The sequence below is a fragment of the Patiria miniata genome, unplaced genomic scaffold (genome assembly GCF_015706575.1).
Source record: "Patiria miniata isolate m_02_andy unplaced genomic scaffold, ASM1570657v1 HiC_scaffold_5, whole genome shotgun sequence".
Lineage (NCBI taxonomy): Eukaryota > Metazoa > Echinodermata > Asteroidea > Valvatida > Asterinidae > Patiria > Patiria miniata.
The window spans coordinates 1,785,202-1,797,293 of NW_024037072.1; the positions used below are offsets into that span (position 1 = coordinate 1,785,202).

A 12,092-nucleotide genomic window follows, 5' to 3' on the forward strand; every position below is an offset into this window, starting at 1 on the left:
CAGACGCGCGAATCAATAACATGGTTGACACGTTGCTATAGCAACCAACCTCCCTGCCTTGCCATCATGTAGTTGGCGGCCTGCCGTTGTATATATGCAGGCTGATATATTATTTATATTTTTCATTTGACGCTGGGCTATATACGGCTATTAGAGGCTATACAAATACCCGTTTAGTTCTCGTTAGACTGGCATTTATCAAGTAATGACTACTATTACTACCCGAGTAGGGTCTGTCCATTGTTATTCTGTCTCGCAATAATAACCAGTTTAATAGGCCTATACTTTATTATGATCACTGGTACTATTGTGTTTATTTTGCAACATATAATTAGAGGAAGAAGCTTAAAAGCAAATGCAAATGCATGGTTATTAAGTCATAACAGTCTAGATAAAGGATCGAAATGGTTAAGTTCGTTATTTTGTGCACAGATATGTTTTTAACGTTGAACACACAGACGACTCAAGAAATTGTTTTTACTTTCAGGAAATCGAAACTGTATTCAACCTGAGTGACACTTTGAGAAGTGATATAATTCAAATTCATGATGAAATGACAGAGTGTTATTGTCTTGTTTGGTATCATAGCAACTCGAATATTGGAAAGTAAGATCATGTGTACCAACTGTATTCTTTACAGTTTCTAGGTCGGGTAAAAAAAAGTCAGTTAAACTCTCATACATAGCAACATATTAACTTATCCTTATACTTATTGCAATCTACTTTTGACCAAAGTTAGTATGATGATGTAATATAACTAAGACTAGTTTTGTTGTGAGGGTGTTTTTGGTATGTTCAGATTAATTAATCATATTTTTAAAAATTAGTGTCCTAACTTTGGTGTATGCGTTGATCTAAGGTGTATTCTTTTGATCTGCATATATATATTTAATAACTTTAATACATGTATGTTGTTTTGTAGTAAATTTTCTATTTATGTTGATTCATTGTTGTTTCGGTAAATGGCGGCAAGTCAATGAGCAAACTGTTTTGCATAAAATATTTGGCATGAGTAAAATTTATTTGAGTTCACAATGTGAACGGAAAAAAACGAACCAAATAAAGATTGTGTGTCTTAAAGGACGTTACAGCCATGCAGTGCCATCAGTTGTAAGGAGAAACATGGACCATTTCATTTCTTCAAAAAGGGAAGTTGGGTTAAAATATGTTTTAGTATAAACTTCATGGCACGGTCCCTTTAAGAAAAACGTGGCCCAATTGGTTTCCACGTCGATCTGCAGGTTGTTGAGATTGAAAGGGAATAAAGATTATGTGCGAATATTGTTGGTCTGCTCACAAAATTTTATTTTGTTAAAGTTGGTATAAAAGTGCTTTTTCAAAAATTTCGATTTTCTTTTCCGAAAGAAAATTTAAGGAATATAATGTCATGTGTCAAATACACTTGCTAATTTCTTTTGCAGGCCTTATAGGGCCAATATACAGTTTTACAAAAGTGGTTTTAAATGGCGCGCACCGGTTTAGGAATTACGCATACTATTTAGAACGAATTAGGAGCGTCCTGCTATTAATTCAAAGGTTGAAATTAATTAATTGATTACTTGCCATGGGCCGATCTTTTTCGTGCGATGTCTGCATGGAGAGCTCATAACTGATGAACTGCTATAAAAATTATCAATTCAATTTGAAAATCTAATTTTCAAGGTGCCACACCCAAAAAGCACGTATACGAAATGATCAATTCAATTTGAAAATTTATTTTTTAAGGTGCCACCCAAAATGCACGTATACACTAACTTTAAGTGGAATTTTACAGTAACATAACAAGAAATTTCTGGTGCCCAAATATCTTCAGAGATTCCCACCTACGCTTAATCTAAACCGTAGCGATGACAGGGGGGGGGGGAGAAGAATTAGCCGCGAGTTTGGTAAAATGGTGGGTGGCATACCATACAATGAACGATTCAGAAACAATACAAAGAATACAAACACAGATGATAAACTCGCTTATTGGCGTTTCAATGACAAACATTCTAAGCGTGGTCGTATATTTTCATTATTTATAACAACATCAATCCATATTGAACGATAGTCCTTTCGGGGATGAATGTCAAATAAATCTTGATTAGTTTTGGCGGCAGTATGTCCATCTAATAAAGTCTATATCGGTGCACTGCGTCCATAACATTCCTACAATTATTGTTTAAGAACGAATTTTGGGATTACAAGAACCTTTCTTACGTTCAATTAAAAAAAACTATAAAAAAGCCAAACAGTTGCTTACCCATCTCCAACCTCGGAGTTCCGATAGTTTTTTTTTCTATCTTGCGAATTTTGTTTACCACTTCGAAATGTTTTCGAAGGTGGATTCTCAAAATGAAACTGATTTTATTCCAAATCATATAACAAAATGTTCATGAATTGACGTCAGCTGTTGGTGTTATCAATAAGAACGATTTAGAATGGTTAATTTTAATAATCTTTATTCTAAAAAAAAATAGTGTCCACAGAAGCTTTTGTAACATGAAAGATTTCTGAAAATATCTTTATTTATAATGATCAAATTGGAATTAACGTCTCTTTATGTTCGCTGTTAAAGATATAATAAAGAAGCAACCTTTTTTCCTGAGAGGATATTTAAATTTTTCGTTGCCCGGCTGCGATGTACGCACAGAACACTTTTCTGAAGTTGGTCCGCAGAGTCTCAGATGGGATAAACTGTGGTTGGAGCGAGCGCCAGTATCGCTGGTTCTCGACAGCCCTGCTCCGCGCTAGGTCATGGTAGTGATCCCTTGTTGCATCCGTTATCTAAAAAGGGACAGGTAACAATATAATTGATGATTTAATGAAACGCACGTATCCACCAGTATTGGTGCTCGAAGCGCTACATCTTTATTACCCTGCTCATTGGGCCAATGAAGCATTCAAACGACACTCTCAGCCTCCTACTATATAGGGAGCATACAGCTTGATGCTGCCATTTCGGCGCAAAGCAGCTTAAAATCAGTCACAATAACATCTCTGCCCTTACATGTACCCATTTAGTCCTGCGTGGGGAACGTGACAAAGTACCATGCCCAAGGACACACGCACCACAACCCAAAGCTGGACTCGAACCCATAACCTGCAGAATTACCTGTGCAGATCATGAGTTCATTGCAGCACGAGGTCATGGCACTCCAAGTAAAGAGCGTCGAACTGCAGTAACCTCTGAGCAATTTTGCAAATGTCAGCAGTGAGAAAAGACTGGAAGCTATCTCGCAAATTACAATAATTTCCTGTTGCACTTTAGACAGTATTGCATCTCTTTGTTTCTTTATTTCTTCAGGTGATTGCATCATTATGATGAGGGATAGTAATAATCACGAGTCTCCATGGCGACCATTGTTTTGTTTTGTTTTGATCGCAAAAATACGTATTTTAATATTTTTTGAATGAACAATTCGTCACCAACACCACGAAGTAACACCCATCTACATACCAGTAAAAACTAGCAATCGGAGAAAACGGCAACTAAAGTTGAACGCCTTCTAAAACAATACTTTGCGTCAAAACGACAGAGTATTTTCAGTTGGGTTTCTCGTTGTGGACACTTGATGAATTGAATTTATTAAATCTGCTGTTTTTCACCCGTTTGTGTATTAAATAAACAAGAAATAAGAGAAAAAGATGAGTGTTAGTTCGTGAAACCGAAAAAGCTGCGAAACTGTAAATTTTCGTTTTCACGAAGTAACACTCTTCAATGTATTTAACACGAGGAAAGTGCAACTTCAGGTCAGCGCGCGCGCGCTCATACAACTTATTACAAGAAAAGTGTTACTTCGTGAAAACGTTTTTGCTCACTTATGAGCAGAGTGCGCGCCATGCATTGCAATGGTAAATGGAACTTGAGTGTTACTTCGTGAAAACGAAAATTGTCACTTTTGCGCAAATGTTGCCATGGATACTTACGTAATTATTAAAGTAAAGCTCTTGAAGCTTTGAAACTTCGTGCAATGGTAGGCCTTGATGAATAATGTTTAAAAATCAAAAAAACTGAAAATCGAAAAAAAATATGGTTTAACCATAATTATAGCTCCACGGTTTAACACGGTAGAGTGTTACTTCGTGGTGTCGGTGACGAATTTTGAACGTAGTATTTTGGAGTTAAAAGGGATTTAGTCAACTACTAACCAATAATGACAAGTCTTTTCGGTGCTTCTTTTCGGGAAAATTGGGGTCCTTAAATTGTATTTATACTTGAACAAAATTAAATACATGAATAGAATAAAAACATTAAAAATAGGCTTATTATGTGATTTTGGGGAACTTGTTATCCTGACAAGTTTGACCATTCCATTATTGTGTACCGATTTTTTAGTGAATACTGTCAATCATTGTAAACACCCCCTTTTGTCATCTCGCCACGCCCCTCCCCCTCATTATTTTACCCGTTTCCTTATAGATGCAAAGTCCTCCATGGTCAGTACAGATTTCCTCTGAGGTAGCCTGGCAGCAATACTCTTGACGTGAGTCTTGACCCAACCAAGACGGGGTTGGAAGACAGGCTTCATGTGCGTGTTTGTGTTCTTTGAGTTGCGCACAGTCTGAACGGAAGCAAAAAACATAGTGATTGTTATTCATGATTCGTGTAAATATGTATAATGTTTACCATTATCGTCGCTGAAGATGATGACAGTTAGTTACAATCGGGAGATCGCATAAACGACGTTAAAACTGCACACCATGCTTTGCCTCTTCCTGTTTGAGGGGAAGAAGACATCTTTCGAGCTCCAAGTGGCAGTGGGGGAGTCAGGTCGGCGTAGCGGTACTTTCCCCGCCTTCCACCGCTACGACCCGGGTTCGAATCCCGCCTGGGCCAATATGTGGATTGGGTTTTCAGTCCCTGCCTGATTCCGTGGGTTTTCCCCAGAATATTCTTCTGGGCTTTTCCTCCCACCTCTAAAACTGTAACTTCTTCTCATTGTCTTCTCTCCATTTATCCATCCTGTTTTTGGCGCTTGCGTTGTTGGATGTGGCTGAAATAAAATAAGTGGAGACGATTTGCAAGGGAGGGGCACTTTTGGGCCTTATCATGAAGGTTACACTCGATGCTCATTTCTGCTTTCCTAAAATTGCACGAGGGGTGCACGGGCGTAGGCCCGCGCCACCCCTAGCCCCCTTTATGCCACTCATCCTATGAACTTATCGTACAAGACAGTACAGTTTACGGATACCATCCTGCCAGTTAATAGAACCAGAAAAACCTTTATTTTAATGTACTCACAAAGCTGACTCTTGGCTTAATTGATGAGATAGAAACAGTTAACGAGAATAACTTGTATACCCACGCTTTAGCCACTAGTATAATTGGTCATAGATTCCCTAGAAACAAAGTAAGTACCCTAACCACACGGAAGAAGTTCCGCATCATTAAAGCCTACGGAACTGTGCATTAAAAAAAGACGTCCATGCCGCGAACCGTTTGGAAGAGAAGTTGCGGAGAATTATTGCCCGGGAAAAAAAATCGAACAGTCCTAAAACGGGTATTGGGCTGTGCGCAATTACCCCAAAAACTCAATTTTAAAGCGGTGAATGGGTGGTACCAGATCAACCAACAAACATGATAGAAAAACGAACCATCACAAAACCAAAGGGTGATCACAGCCCCATCAGCCCCACAAAAGGATGAAGGAAAATTTAACCAAGTATTCAGGGCAGGCTCGGACTAAGGAAATACACTCAATGAGTCCATTACCGACTCCCATACTCTTCGGACACACCACACCTCCTTCCCTGTCAATTCACATCACCCGAAGGGTATCACCATACAAGGGAGGAAACGAGGTGGCACCTAAGCCTGCTGCCGAGCACAGCAAAAGAGCCCCGTACCTTTACGAAGACACCACGCGCTCAGCGATTGAGCTATTAGTCGGTTCGAGGTGCATCAACCCGAAAAACATGGGGAATTTTCTTTTAAGCATGCTCACACTGATACTCTCTGTCTGACTATTACTGTTAGTATTTAAGCCAACTTTGATATTAAAAAAAAAATCATTTACGCAAATTAAAAGAATGGAAATTATTGTGTGGTGGAAATTCACCTTTATAAGGAAGCGCATGTGCCCACAAAATAACATTTCAAGAAAGTTGGATTTCTGATCAGAATCTCGGGGGATTTTTGGAGTTATTGTTGGAGCTATTTTCTTGATCTTTAAATTCTTTGGATTTCTGGGATTTTGTTTCAATCTAGGGATTTTTTTCTTTAATATTAGGATTTCTTCAAGCTTAAATAAAAGTAACGGACACATCTTAAACATTTCCTCCATTGTTGGTCTCACCAGTTGGGACTCTAAAATGGCATAATAAATTTGGGAGTTCACAAAGTGTTTCTATGGATTATGCGTTGTTTTATTGTGTTGTCAAGGTAACCCGCTGCATTCATCTACAGCATATGATTTTAGGGACTCCCTTTTCCCGCCTATTCAGCCTTGCACAATCAACGACAACCCCATCTCATTTTCACACGTTCTTGTCTCATAAAAACAAGGACCCACCCAATCAATACATTACATCGTTTGTTGCTTAGTTACGGGAGACAGTTCTTTAAAAAAAAAATGATGGTCATTATCTACCTAAACCGGAGACCTGAACTCATAACGAACTTATAATGGACGGGTAACGGGCTCGTACTTCTGATATCTCATTGGTTGCTGGGCGTCTAGGCTCTGCCGCCTTCCCTATAGTTTGATTGGCCCATTTCTCCTGCACACTATGCGTCATGCTTTAATCAAACATCGCCCAATTGATAGGCCCTACGCGTTGATACTTCAATTAGATTGACCCCTACGTCATAGGTCAATTTGACAATCGACGCGCTGGCTGGTGTTATTATGAAAATCAGTCTCCATGCATGAAAATCGCAATCCTTTTTCCCTTTTATTGAGTAAACACTTTCACGTGACCGGTCAACTCCTAATTATCTTCACTTAGGCATGCGCAATACTACCAATGAGTCCGCATTTTATCGAAACACAAATTCACGCTCAGACTTTAAATGGCCCGCCTGGTCCGCCATTTTTAGACTTATGAGTACCTTGCTCTGGCCTTCACTGTCTTCTGTTTTCTGGGCAATGGCGTCGGTAGAGGGCGGGAGATGTACAGTTAATCTTATTTTGCCAGTACAGCGACGACGCTCCTTGTCATTGCCTTCCGGCTCTTTCTTCTTCACGGTTTTGACATTGGGTCCGAGCAAGAAAATGCGAAGAGGTTGAGCGTACGGGCTCTTCAAATCGTTTCCTGATTTTATTAAATAAAAAAAATAAAAATATAGTAAAAGAATACTTTTTTTCCCCCGAGAAACATTACGATTGATTATAACTTTATTTGTCTTAATAAACAGTACAAAATGAGACCCCCGAAAAACAAATAGTTCAGTGGCAAAGGCAGTTTGCAAATACACAATCAGCTCAAGAAAATGGGCCGTTGATAAAGAAAATGGACATTTTATGGACAATTTATGTCAGAATCGTCCTTTTTAATGATTGCATCAGCTAACTTTGCCGTAAGTTTCAGTCAACGTTACCTTGGTTACTAGCCTGTAGCTTCTCTAGATGCCTCGCCAATTGCTTCTCAGTCAGTCCAATCAGTCTAGCTCCGGCCGCATAGTGCATGACCACGTGCGGCGCATTCACACGCCGGTACTTGTTTTTGTAATACCTGAAATCGTTTAATTAAATGCACCTGTCATTCTGATCACATCAAGAAATGAAATAACAGTTGACAGGAAACAACTATAGTTTGCTTTACAAAAAAACGTTAGATCGACGATTGTGTTTTGCAAGAATGAGTTAATTTACAGGGTGAGTAAAAAAAACACCCGAAACCCAAATGGCATCAGGACCAATTTTTGAATGAAATTGTGCCTGCAGCACTTTCAAAATGTAGGATATAAAAGCCCAATCAATGAGCTTTCTTTTAGTACAAGAATCATTCAAATCACTCATGCACTTTTTAAGTTACAGAAATTTAAACACAAACAATTTAAAAAGTTTACTTAAAAACTGTGACCAGAAGGCCTTCAATTTCAATAATGACAGATAGAATGTTCCATTCCATTCGGCTTCGCCTCGTGGAATGGAACATTCCATCGGTCACCTCCTGAAGTATTCTTTCTATTGCACGAATATGAAACATTCAATATTGTTGTATACAACGCCTGAATAATTAGTCGTCATCTGATTGGTCAGAGCCACCAATCGCGTGACCATGCAATGGACCACCAAGTTCTATTCACCGTGGAATAGAACTTCTATTTTTGCAGTGCGGGTTGGGACAACTTCGTCCCCAGTGCTTACTTTATTTCCAACGTTGTTTTCAATAGTAAACCCTGGATAGGAAACTTCCTTCCTGCATCCTGATTCGATACCGCAATTGGCTAGAAATTGATTTATATCGAGCACTTGGTGTTGTTATTCACAACGCGCAGTACGTGTTTTCGCGATCATTCGTCCACGCCTTCTCGAAAATATTCATATCCTTTCCAGTTTGTTAATATTAATATGAAATGTGATACTGCATGTTGTCTCGTTAAGATCGTAACAGTTAAATTAAAATAAAATCATGTTTTCGTAACTCACGCCATGCTCGCGCTGCGACGAATTGATTCTGTTTTTACCAGGCAGGTACCAAACTACTCCTAATTTGCATACGTGTTCAAAAATCTTGCACATGCAAATGATCCAATACCAGGGTGAGAGAGCAGGTAGTGGTGGGCGCGTACTGCTCGATACCCTGGGGACGAGGTTGGGGTTGGGAGGACTCTTGAATGACATGTGATTGAATCTTAGTTTGGGACATTATTTGTCCTCAGTGACTCAGCCAGTCAGTCAGTTATTCAGTCGTTCAGTCAGTCAATTTGGGACAGTGACTCAGTCTGTCATGTGACAATATGCTGGCATTTCGGGTCCACCGATAGGACGGATTGAAGCTAATTGTAATACAAACCCAACAATTTCATCCATGGCTTTAAGAGCAGATGACCTCATGAATTGTGTGAGTGCATCAAAGAGAATGTGTCCTCTACCAGCTGCTGGTGACCCCAGCACGGAACCCTCTTCGTGCTTCGAGGCTAAAGGTCAGGAGAAAGGTCAAGGTGAAGACGGGTAGATAAGTTGAGATTAACGATGAATTGTCATCTTCTTCTATGAAACCAAAAGTTACCATTGTACCGTCAATGTTTAACTGATTGTCCATCAATTTATGAATTGATTGAAGTAAAGTGTTAAGATGCTGTACTGCCGTTGTTATCGCATCAGGCAATTTAATCTACTTTTGATCTGATTATTTTATAGTTTCGGAGTTAAACTTTTTCCAATTGTAACCTCGATTACATTGGTAATTACATCGTCATCGGGGAACTTACCAAACATTTCCAGAAACTTTTCTGTATTGGTCATCATGTTCAAGAATTCTTCAAAGTCAATTTCACCACTACCTACGACCGTGAGCAGTGGAAAGAAAAGAAAATGGTATCGTGTGAGGGCCTTAGGACTGATAAAACTCAGACTAGAAATCGTATTGTTTTATGTCTCTGAGAATCATAAAAAACGATGAGACATAATTTATTTTAAAATCCTATTTAAAATTGAGTTGCGAAATGGATTTCTGTCCCTTTTAACCACAATGCACTCAATGGTTTGAAACCGCTAGATTAAATTTTAAGTCTCACAAACTTAACATCTTACCCTATGTTAATCCTTCGATCGATTGGCAAGAGCGTTGTGCTAGCTATTGTGCGGCTGTTCCATGACAGTTATCCTGACCAGCTAACACAATGCATTCGCCACTGATGGGGGCCTCCGTGATAGAAATGATAGCGTGCCCGGATTGCTAGTGTATTAGAATGCGTTAGGGAAGTGTGTAGTTTACTTGTGTTTAGAGGTTGAGTTTAGGCTCAAAAGATTTGGCATCAGTAGAATGTTCAACTTACCATCCTTATCTATTGCTTGCAGAACTTCCTTAATCTCATCCACAGAAAGATGAATATCTACAGAACTCAAAGCTTCGGTTAACTCTTCCGCGTCTATGGTGCCACCACCGTTACTGTCAAAAAGGTCAAATGCTTCCTTGAAAGCTAGCAAATGGAGAAAACAAGACAAAAATTGTTATAACGACAGCTAAAGATGAGAAATAAACTCATTTCAGGTTGTAGAAAAAAGCTTGAAAGCTAGAACAGAAAGCCCCCCTTAAAGCTATGATAGGAGAAAATATAATGATATAATTATACTGTATAATTTTCTGGGGAAACCTTCATAACAATCATAAATAATAGTTTCTGTCGCACTTTATTATGATGTAACGAATTTGCATGGAACCAAAAAAAAGCTATGATGCTAACATGCGAACCTTCTTTCTGTTCGTTTGTGAGGGCGGGCTCGGGTTCTTTCGTTTTTGGTGCAGTGCTAGCTCGACGAGTCTGTTGGGCAGCTGACATGAACGCTGGTTTGGGTGGGGCAGGCAAAGTGCTGTTTCGTCGCACACTCATCCGTCTCTGTTGGTTAGTGATGGTGGAAAACTCTGGTTGTGTACTCGGGCGACGAACCTGTTCAAAAAATCACAACCTTTTATATATCCTTTCAAAATGTATATTACCCGCGACGTCATTAATTTCTATTTAATACAAACATGTAGAATTTAATATGATTTTTTTTTATGTTCATACTTCAGTTTAAAGTCTTCAAAATAAATCCAAGAAAATCTGAAAACTATGAAACTGTTTAATACAAGAATATAAAATAAGAGAATATTGTAAACAATTTAGAAAACTAGAGGTTTGGGTTTGTCATTCTAACAAATGCAGGGTTATGAGGCTGAGAACTATTTCATTTGGCATTGTCTAACTCAGATGTATGTTTAACCAAACAGCAGGAAGAGTATGAAATTCAAAAATCTTGATTTAAGTTGTTTATTTTAACAAAATATAACAATGCCCCTAGTCAGTTTGCCATTGTGGTTTCATTAGGAAATAACGTACTTGTAAGTTGATGCTTCCACGTCTCTTGCGTGCATTACCAGTCAGTTTGCCCTCATCCTGTTTAGCGGGTGTGGCACTTCGTGTCTGCCGATCACCCGGTGCAGCTGCATCTCTTTGCTCTGAGCGTTTCCTACCAAGCAACCGTGGATTGGAAAGTTTGGGTCGGCTACTCGTCTTGCTCGTTATTTCTTCATCTTCTGGAATCTCTTCGATGACATCGCTCTGTAGTCGCACTCTCCCAGATTCTACGGCCCCACTTCGCGCTATCGCATCCTCCATTTCCCCCCAGAATTTAATAAGGACAATGAACGTTTAAAAAAATATATGACCGTGTTACTTATGATGCAACACAAGAGCCCCCATCACGTTAATTGCCATGACCCCAGTGCCGGCGGATGGTACTGGTGCAAATAACCGGACTCTCGATTTCTTATCTTCTGCATTAGCTAAAACAATGACTTTGATGCCACCATGCCAACGAGGGACTTTGCGCGTTAATTCGCATTATTTTCGTGACGTCATAATTCATTCTTTACTGCGTTTTCGCGCCTTTGTGAACGCGTCACGCGTCCGTCCACCAAACAACGCGCATGCGTGCAAAACGCTGTAACGGTGCAAAAAAAAAATCCTTTTTCAGTGTGATATCTTTTTTGAAACCGAAGTGGTCACTCCCATAGAACTTGTGCGTAGCAGCCATCTTAAGGGGCAGTAGCTTTACTTTGCTGGGATTTGCATGAGTGAACCTTTTGTGTAATATATTTGTTGTTACTGAATTAAATTAACAAAAGGGGCCCTCTAAGTTGGCCTTAAAAGCTGGCTTGATGCGGCCCGCTTGGTGCACCAACTCTCAAGTTGGATTTGGTGAATGGATCTTTTCATCTTGATGATGAACTGATGAAACCTTCATAATTAAAACTGAAATCAGTTATTGACAAAACAACTTTAAAAGAAAAATAGAACGATGTCGGCAGGACGCTGAAGTTCCCTGATCATTATTGTTTCCAAATTGTCCACTCTTATGAGATCGGTATTGTGGAAATCAACCCGTCATCCTTTTTTCCAGTTTATAGTAATGTCTGCACTTATAATAAGCCGGTAAGATAAATTGCTAAAGTTTTTC

General features: G+C 39.3%; 1 protein-coding gene across 1 annotated transcript; it reads right to left on the minus strand.

The window, feature by feature from the left end:
- Positions 1 to 1,951: 1,951 nt before the first annotated feature.
- On the minus strand, positions 1,952 to 11,437 carry LOC119740312. Its single transcript, XM_038215579.1, has 9 exons — positions 10,973 to 11,437; positions 10,345 to 10,540; positions 9,929 to 10,072; positions 9,362 to 9,433; positions 8,944 to 9,067; positions 7,523 to 7,656; positions 7,034 to 7,236; positions 4,389 to 4,544; positions 1,952 to 2,766 (listed from the first exon to the last, which is right to left on the minus strand). The coding sequence occupies exons 1-9, from the start codon at positions 11,249 to 11,251 to the stop codon at positions 2,596 to 2,598; spliced, it is 1,479 nt and encodes a 492-aa protein (XP_038071507.1). The 5' UTR covers positions 11,252 to 11,437; the 3' UTR covers positions 1,952 to 2,595.
- Between the last annotated feature and the right edge of the window lie 655 nt (positions 11,438 to 12,092).

What these genes read in the sequence shown, in the direction of transcription:
- LOC119740312 (XM_038215579.1), bottom strand. Translation starts at nt 11,251, where the DNA reads ATGGAGGATGCGATAGCGCGAAGTGGGGCCGTAGAATCTGGGAGAGTG. An exon ending in GTGGAAGCATCAACTTACAA is followed by an intron (nt 10,541 to 10,972) that starts GTACGTTATTTC and finishes TTTTTTGAACAG; the next exon opens with GTTCGTCGCCCGAGTACACA. An exon ending in GCCATGGATGAAATTGTTGG is followed by an intron (nt 7,657 to 8,943) that starts GTTTGTATTACA and finishes AAACGATTTCAG; the next exon opens with GTATTACAAAAACAAGTACC.